The sequence below is a fragment of the Danio rerio genome, chromosome 25 (assembly GCF_052040795.2).
Source record: "Danio rerio strain M-AB ecotype USA chromosome 25, GRCz13ab, whole genome shotgun sequence".
Taxonomy (NCBI): Eukaryota; Metazoa; Chordata; class Actinopteri; order Cypriniformes; family Danionidae; genus Danio; species Danio rerio.
Window position 1 is genome coordinate 4,427,839 of NC_141045.1, and position 9,662 is coordinate 4,437,500.

The following is a 9,662-nucleotide window of genomic DNA, read 5'->3' on the forward strand; positions in this document are numbered from 1 at the left end:
CCATTCAAGTGTTTGACAGATGTCTGTGAAGATGACCATCTGTCCATCTGTTCATCCATCTATCTGTCTATCTGTCTGTTTATATCTCTCATTCTATGTATGCTTATATATCTATCATTCATCCATCCGTCCATCATCTATAATGTCTATACTTCCATCTATTATCCACCCATCCATCCACGCATCAATTTAGCTGTTCACTTCTATCAATCTGTTCATCTCTCTGTTCATCCATCCATTTAAATCCAAAACATTACGACTTTCACTCATCCATCAACCCATCCTTCTATCCAGTCCATCTATTCTACCAGTCCATGCATCTGTATAGTGTCCATCCATCATCTATAATGTCTATTAATCCATCAATCAATCACCTAACCATTCATCCATTCGTTTATCTTCCAGCCATCTATCATCAATAATCTATTCATCCATTCTTCCATTACCAATTTAACCATTCATCTACCATTTATAATCTATTCATCCATCCATCATCTAAAATCAATCTATCCATCAACCACCTAACCATCCCTCCACTTATATTCTATAATCTATCATCTATCCATCCCTCTATAATCTATTTGTCCATTCACCAACCATCTAACCATTTATTCATCCATCAATTTATAATATATTCATCCATCCATCAACCACCGAAACATCCGTCCATCCATCATCAATAATCTATCCATCATCAATCACCTAATCATCCATCTGTAATCAATCCATCCATCAACCATCTGTCTATTCATCCATCCATCTATTTATCTATCTATTGATCAACCACCTAAACGTCCATCCATCCTTCCATCACTCTAGAATCCATCCATGCATCCCTTTATCAGCCATCCATTCATCCATATATAATCTATTTATCAATCCATCAACCATCCATCCATCCATCCATCCCTCTAATCTAATCATTCATTCATCCATCAACCATGTATCCATTTATCAGGCATCCATCTATCTGTCCCTCCATCCATCCATCTATACTCTATTTGTCCATTCATCAATTATCTAACCATACACCCATCGAGCTATATCAATCCATCTATAAACTATTCATCCTTCCAAAAGCCACCTAACCATCCATCTATAATCTATTCATCTATTCATCCATCCATCAACCATTTATCAATTCATCATCCATCTATCTATCCATCTACTGTATTTTCTTTTAATACATCAACTGTGTCTATTCATCATCCATCTAACCATTCATCATCCATCCATCCATCTATAATCTATTCATCTATCCATCCATATATCCATTCATCATCCATACATATCCATCCATCCATCTACTATCTTTTAATTTATCCATTAACCAAGTGTCCATTCATCATCCATCGATCCATTCATCCATTTCATCTACTATCTTTCCATCCATCTATAATCTATTCATCCATCCATCAATCCATTAACCTCCTAAACATCCAATTATCCATTATTCATCAAGCTATCTAGAATCTATTCATTCATTCATTCATCCATCAATCAACCATGCATCCCTTTATCAGCCATCCATCCATATATAATCTATTTATCAATCCATCAAACTTCCATCCATCCATCCATCCCTGTAGTCTAATCATTCATTTATTCATCCATCAACCATGTATCCATTCATCATGCATCCATCTATTGATTTCTCCATCAAATATCTATTTGTCCCCCATCCATCCATCTATACTCTATTTGTCCATTCATCATTCATCTATCTATCTATCTATAATCTATTCATCCATCGATCTAGCTATAATATATCAATCCATCTATAAACTTCATCCTTCCATCAGCCACCTAACCATTCATCCATCCATCTATCTATCTATCCATCCATCCATCCATCCATCCATCCATCCATCCATCCATCCATCCATCCATCCATCCATCCATCCATCCATCCATCCATCCATCCATCCATCCATCCATCCATCCATCCATCCATCCATCCATCCATCCATCCATCCATCCATCCATCCATCCATCTATCTATCTATCTATCTATCTATCTATCTATCTATCTATAAGCTATTCATCCATTATATCCATTAATCATTCATCTATCTATCCATCTACTGTATTATCTTTTAATCCATCAACCATGTGTCCATTCATCATCCATCTAACCCTCCATCATCCATCCATCATTCCATCTATAATCTATTCATCCATCCATCTATCAACCACCTAAACATCCATCCATCCATTAATCTAGAATCTATTAATCAATCCATCAACCATCCATCCATCCATATCTATCCATCTATTGTATTATCTTTTAATCCATCAACCATGTGTCCATTCATCATCCATCTAACCATCCATCATTCATCCATCCATCTATAATCTATGCATCCATACATCTATTCATCATTCATACATCTATCTATCCATCCATCCATCTACTGTATTATCTTTGAATTCATCCATCAACCAAGTGTCCATTCATCATCCATCTATCCATTCATCATCCACCCATCCATCCATCCATCCATCCATCCATCAATTTATCTATCTTTCCATCCATCTATAATCTGTTCATCCATCCATCCATCAGCCACCTAACCATTCATCCATCCATTCATTTACCATCCATTCATCATCCATCCATCTGTAATCTATTCGTCCATTCATAAACCATCTATCCATCCATCCATCTCCAAACATGAACTTCCTCCCAACCTCATAAACACATTCCTTACTAATTGACCGCCAAACTACTTTTACCGGTCACGATCTTACTTCATTTCCATTCTGTCATTTCAGTCTGGTCTGTGACTATTAACATCCCTCCATCCGTCCTCATGTGTGTTATAAAGTGCTTCACGAGGGACAGAACTTCACAGCATTTAAACCACTGCAAATCAAGCTGATCTTCCATTATAGTCAATTAAACCATTAGCTCTCTCAGCGCAGTAAACAAGCCAATTACACGTTAACAATAACAATCCAGTTAGATGTTTCATCAGATGGAAAAGATCACCAGCAAACTGCAAATAAGTTCACCCCCAACAATAAATCCTCAATGGTAAATGATCTTAAAGGGGAGATATTATGCAAAAATCAGTTTTATAAGGAGTTTAAACACAGTGTGTGAATATAAGCAGCTTCTAAAGGTAAACATGTATTAATTGTATTTTGTATCATCAGACTTGATAAGAACAGTCTGCAGAAACACTTTGATTGACGTTCTCCCTTTGTACGTGTCATCAGAGTGGGAAAGCCCCGCCCATTAGAGACCATCTCTCCCTCATTAGCAAAGGACGTTAGTCTTGTTTTTGAATCTGCCACTATGCATATTCATAGGCATTTGTAGCTCCGCCCACTTCTGAAAGAGCACAATCTCATTTGCATTTAAAGTGACAGTACCAAAACACTACAGTTAGAATCAAAGCTTTAAAGCAGGGGTCACCAAACTTGTTTCTTGAGGGCCGGTGTCCTGCAGATTTTAGCTCCAACTCAAATCAAACACACCTGAACAAGCTAATCAAGGTCTTACTAGGTATACTTGAAACATCCAGGCAGGTGTGTTGAGGCAAGTTGGAGCTAAACCCTGCAGGGACACCGGCCCTCCAGGACTGAGATTGGTGACCCCTGCCTTAAAGGGTCAGTTTCAGAGAGTGGAAAACCATTATTTGTGTGGTATTTTGAGCTGAAACTCACATTGATGTCCCTAGAGTGTCTAATGTGACACTCTGAGATTTATTTTATCTTGTAAAAAGAGGTATAACAGACATGATTCAAAACACAATCTAAAACCGCAAGTGTGACCAACAAAGTAGGCATTTCTGATCAACACAACCATCTTTTTAATGAATATATAACAACAACACATTAAATATATACACTACCTGACAAAAGTCTTGTTGCCTTTCCAAGTTTTAGGAACAGCAAATAATAACTTGACTTCTAGTGGATCATTTGGTATCAGAAGTGGCTCATATGAAAGGCAAAGGCCTCTAGATGACGCTTATTTTGACTTTGCTTAGACTAAAGTCTTGTCACTGAACAGAAATAATGTCCAGTATAGAGTACAAAGTCCTGCTGCAGTGGAGACAGAAGGAATATTGTGTCTGACTCCATCATGAGCTTAGAGGACTGCATCCATACATCTCTGACATGACTCACATCACTGATTAATAAAGTCATCTGGAATGGCGAAGAAAGCATTCCTGCAGGACTCCCGGAGTTCGTCAAGATCCTTTGGATCCATCTTCAACGCCTCCTCCTTCATCTTACCCCAGACATACTCAATGTTCATATCTGGTGACTGGGCTGGCCAAAATTAGAGCAGCTTAGCCTTCTTTGCTTTCTGGAGCTTTGATGTGGAGGCTGAAGTATGAGGAGCGCTATCCTGCTGGAGAATTTGCCCTCTCCTGTGGTTTGTAATGTAATGGGCAGCACAGATGTCTTCATACCTCAGGCTGTTGATGTTGCAGATCTCTCGCACGCCCCCATACTGAATGTAACCCCAAACCATGATTTTTCCTTCACCAAACTTGACTGATTTCTGTGAGAATCTTGGGTCCATGCGGGTTTAAGTAGGTCTTCTGCAGTATTTGTGATGATTGGGATGCAGCTCAACAGATGATTGAACTACAAATCAAGTTATTTGTTGCTCTTACAACTGGAATCCACAATAAGACTTTTGTCAGGTAGTGTATATTCCTATTAATGAATGTGTAATTTTAGCAATACCAAACTTACCAGAAGCTCTCCGGACAAATCTGTTGATAACCGGAGCTGAGAGGAGAGAAACAAACAAACAAAAAAAGTCAGATGAAAATATTACTCGCCGTGCACTCCAGTAAAATGGAATATTAATGAATATTAAATATTGAATTCAGGAGGCCACAGTAATGGCCTATAGATGGATCCGTCTGCACAGGAAGCATCTTTCAGGCTAAAATCCAAGTGTTTATGTCTTGTAACTGAATGACACTCATCATCACGGAGATACAGAGCATTTGTATTGTTTATTTTGCATGCAGTGACATTTAGGATGTGCAATATGATGACTGATAAAGAAATATATATATATATATATATATATATATATATATATTGTGTATGTATATATATTGTGTATATTCATATATATTGTGTATATATATATATATATATATATATATATATATATATATATATATATATATATATTCATTCATTCATTCATTTTCTTGTCGGCTTAGTCCCTTTATTAATCCGGGGTCGCCACAGCGGAATGAACCGCCAACTTATCCAGCAAGTTTTTACGCAGCGGATGCCCTTCCAGCCGCAACCCATCTCTGGGAAACATTCACACACACACTCATACACAAGGGACAATTTTTAGCCTACCCAATTCACCTGCACCACATGTCTTTGGACTGTGGGGGAAACCGGAGCACCCGGAGGATATATATATCTCATATGGATAGAATATAAAGTCCATCATTTCATATTTTGCTGTATCGTTTATTTCCTGGGTTCAAAAAATATATTGTTTACGGTGAAACTTATAAATTTATAAGAGCGCAATATTACATGCCATTATGGGGATGCAGACAGAAACGCTAATAACAGAAAGTAGCAATCTTGAAAGTACGATGTTTACATTTATTAAACATTATATTTTAATGTCTCATATTTTATAATTTGTTTTACATTTTTAATCAAACATTTACTCTAAAGTTCTGAATAAATTTGGAAATATTATCACCGTTTGAAAACATACTTTAAAGTGTAAATCTTTTACATGTGGTCAATATGAATATAAACCTGCTGGCCAACAGGTAGATAAAGATAAATGTTAAAATATATAATAGAGTGTAAATAATTACTAACCACCTGCTTTAAATTATATTTTTTTATATAAGTAATCCTACTGATTTTTTTAAAACTGAGAGAAAAACCTTTAAAAAATTAATTATCCAATGAAGATGACCACATTAATGGCCTATAGATGGACCCATGTGCACAGGAACCATGTTTCAGGCCAAAATCCAAATGTTTATGCCTCAAAATTGAGTGAAATAAATGGAAATACAAAGAATTCACTTGCAAAAAAACAATACATTTCCATAAAAAAAAATAAAATAATGGCCAATGTTTTATCCTATAATGCACACTCACGGCCTATAGCAGACCCGTAGCCAGCCTGGTGAAACGTGTGGTTCTTTTTTCTCAAAACCTGGACCTTTCTGCAGTTATTCACCTCATTTTCTGTTTAATTATGAGGTTTAAATATTGCATTTTAGTCACATTTTAAGCTCTATTGTTTAGCAGGACTAGCCTGTCTTGTGGTCATCATAACCACACTTTTTAAGGTACCGAAACATTTTCTAAATATTTAGAATAAAGAAATATAATCAAAATTTAGTAAATATAATTCTTTGATACACTTATTAAATTGTTTATCATTAACAAAAGGGGAGTCTGTTAAAGTTTGAAATAAATAAAGAAGCCTATTGTCATTTATTGGGCAGATAACAAACTGGACAGTCAGAATTTGTCCATGTGAATAATATAAAAATGACAACATGATAATGTTAAGATTGTAGAGCTTCACGATTTTTCTACTCTCTTTGTAAAAAAATTATTTTTGAAAGTTCATGAACAACAAAAATAGCCTAATTAGTATTAAAATTACTTTTAATACAGGCTGCTTTTGCTTCAAACTTTTTTTATTGTCATTTTTTTCTTTCAAGAAGAAGGGTCAAGGGTCAAATTTCAAAATAAAAGTTACTTGTAGTGAAACAAGACTTCACTTACGTTAGATTGTATATTTTCTTGCACAGCTCATGAAAAATAATTGTTTGCATACATTAGAATTAGAATTTTGTTGTCTGACTGCTCATTTTGTCAATGAAAAAAGCATGTAGTTTTCATGCATGTGTGTGTCTGATGTTGCATTTCTCCTAATGCACACACAGAGCCTATAGAGTGATGATCCACAACACTAAAATACAATATAAATGGCAGTTTTTTGGTCCGACTGCTCATTTTGTAAATAAAAAAAGCACTTTCTTATCATGCTGGTGAAATGTGTGCTTCTTTTTTTCTGAAAAAGTGGATCTTTCTGCATTATTCGCCTCATTTTCTATTTAATCATGAGGTTTAAATATTGCATTTTAGTCACATTTTGTCGGGTGGTCATCATAACCACACTTTTTGCAGTCCCTAAAACATTTTCTAAATATTTAGAATAAAGAAGTATAATATAAAATATAATAATGTAAATTTTAAATACAAATGTATTACATCATTTATCATTAAAAAAAAGGGAGTATGAAAAAAGAGAAAAGGGAAAAAAGATTAAAGGGCAACAAACTGGACAGCCAGAATTTGGCCATGTGAATAATAAAACTATGAAAGCATAATAATGATAATATTGTAGAGCTTCACGAATTTTCTAGTCTCTTTGTAAAAAAAAACAATTTTTAAAAATTCATGAACAACAAAAATAGCCTAATTAGTTTTAAAATGACCTTTAATATGAGCCGCTTTTGCTTCAAACTTTTTTATTGCCATTTTTTTCTTTCAAGAAAAGGCTCAAAATTCAAAATAAAAGTTACTTGTAGTGAAAGATGACTTTACTTGCGTTAGATTGTATGTTTTCTTGCACAGCTCATGAAAAATAATTGTTTGCATTCACGGGAAGCCTTCTTTGATGGGTTATTTCAACAATTTAAGATGGCACAGCAGGCAAAATGGGACAAATAAGCTCAAGTATGAATCACATTCTGGACCTTTTATCAGTGCGAGGTGGGTCTTTTAAACCACCCAAACCCCTCTTGGCTACAGGCCTGTAAAGTGTGATGATCCACACCACTAAAATACAACATAAATGCTAGTTTTTATTTTGTCTGACTGCTCATTTCGAATATTTAAAAGAGCATTTTGTTATCATGCATGTGTGTGTGATGTTGCATTTCACCTAATGCACACACAGGGCCTATATAACGTGCTTTTATGATGATCCACACCACTAAAATACAATATAAATGGCTTTTTTTGGCCGACCGCTCATTTTGTAAATTATAAAACCCTTTGTTATCATGCAAGTGTGTTATTTTTTGCATTAAAGGCCGGTGTTTTATTCTAACACACACACAGGGCCTGTAGTGTGAAGATCAACAACACTAAAACACTATATAAATGGAATTTTTTATGTCTGACTGCCCATTATTTCATTAAAAGAGCATGTAGTTTTCATGCATGTGTGTGTGTGATGTTGCATTTCTCCTAATGCACACACAGAGCCTATAGAGTGATGATCCACAACACTAAAATACAATATAAATGCCTGTTTTTCTCATTTTGTAAAGTAAAAAAAAGTATTTTGTTATCATGCAAGTGTGTAAATATGCATAAAAGGCCAGTGTTTTATTCTAACACACAGTCAGGGCCTATAGTATACTACATAATTGCCATTTTTTGTCCGACCACTCATTTTATAAATTAAAGCCCTTTGTTTTCATGCATGTGTGTGTGTGTGTGTGTGTGATGTTGCATTTCTCATAATGCACACAAGGCCTATATAGTGTGCATTTATGATGATCCACAACATAAAAACCTTTTTTTTTTTGTCTGACTGCTTATTTTGTACATTAAAAGAGCATTTCGTTGTCGTGCATGTGTGTGTGTGATGTTGCATTTCACCTAATGCACACACAGGGCCTATATAGTGTGCTTTTATGATGATTTACAACGCAAAAATGCAATATAAATGCCTGTTTTTTGTCCGACCGCTCATTTTATAAAGTAAAAAAAAGCATTTTGTTATCATGCAAGTGTGTAAATTTAGATTAAAGGCCAGTGTTTTACACACAGGGCCTATAGTGTGATGATCTACCACTCTAAAATACAATATGAATGCCATTTTTTTTTTCCAACCACTATTTTGTAAATGAAAGCCCTTCGTTTTCATGCATGCATGTGTGTGTGTGTGCGCGATGTTGCATTTCTCATAATGCACACACAAGGCCTATAGTGTGCATTTATGATGATCCACAACACTAAACTACAACATAAAAACCTTCTTTTGTCTGACTGTTTTGTTTTTTGTAAATTAAGAGCATTTCGTTGTCATGCATGTGTGTGTGTGATGTTGCATTTCACCTAATGCACACACAGGGCCTATATGGTGTGCTTTTATGATGATTTACAACACTAAAATGCAATATAAATGCCTGTTTTTTGTCCGACCGCTCATTTTGTAAAGTAAAAAAAAGCATTTTGTTATCATGCAAGTGTGTAAATTTAGATTAAAGGCCAGTGTTTTACACAAAGGGCCTATATTGTGATTATCCACAACTCTAAAATACAATATGAATGCCATTTTTTTTGTCCGACCACTCATTTTATAAATGAAAGCCCTTCGTTTTCATGCATGTTTGTGTGTGTGTGATGTTGCATGTCTCATAATGCACAAACAGGGCCTATAGTGTGCATTTATGATGATCCACAACACTAAAATACAACATAAAAGCCTTTTTTTGTCTGATTTTGTAAATTAAAAGAGCATTTTGATGTTGCATTTCACCAAATGCACACACAGGGCCTATATAGTGTGCTTTTATGATGATCTACAACGCAAAAATACAATATAAATGCCGTTATATGTCTGACCACTCATTTTTAAATGAAAAAGCATGTAGTTTTCATACATG

At 35.1% G+C, this 9,662-nt stretch overlaps 1 protein-coding gene across 2 annotated transcripts in view; it reads right to left on the reverse strand.

Annotated features, from left to right (window-relative positions):
- prkar2b (protein kinase, cAMP-dependent, regulatory, type II, beta) overlaps positions 1-9,662 on the reverse strand; it is a 32,888-nt gene that overhangs the window by 22,405 nt on the left and 821 nt on the right. For both annotated transcript variants that reach the window (XR_015526019.1, XM_087311569.1), the window contains exon 2: positions 4,717-4,752. Coding sequence is in view for 1 of the 2 variants with exons in the window: in XM_087311569.1 (XP_087167695.1) it covers positions 4,717-4,752 (36 nt within the window). In the remaining variant the exon portion in view is untranslated. The remainder of the gene's footprint in view (positions 1-4,716; positions 4,753-9,662) is intronic.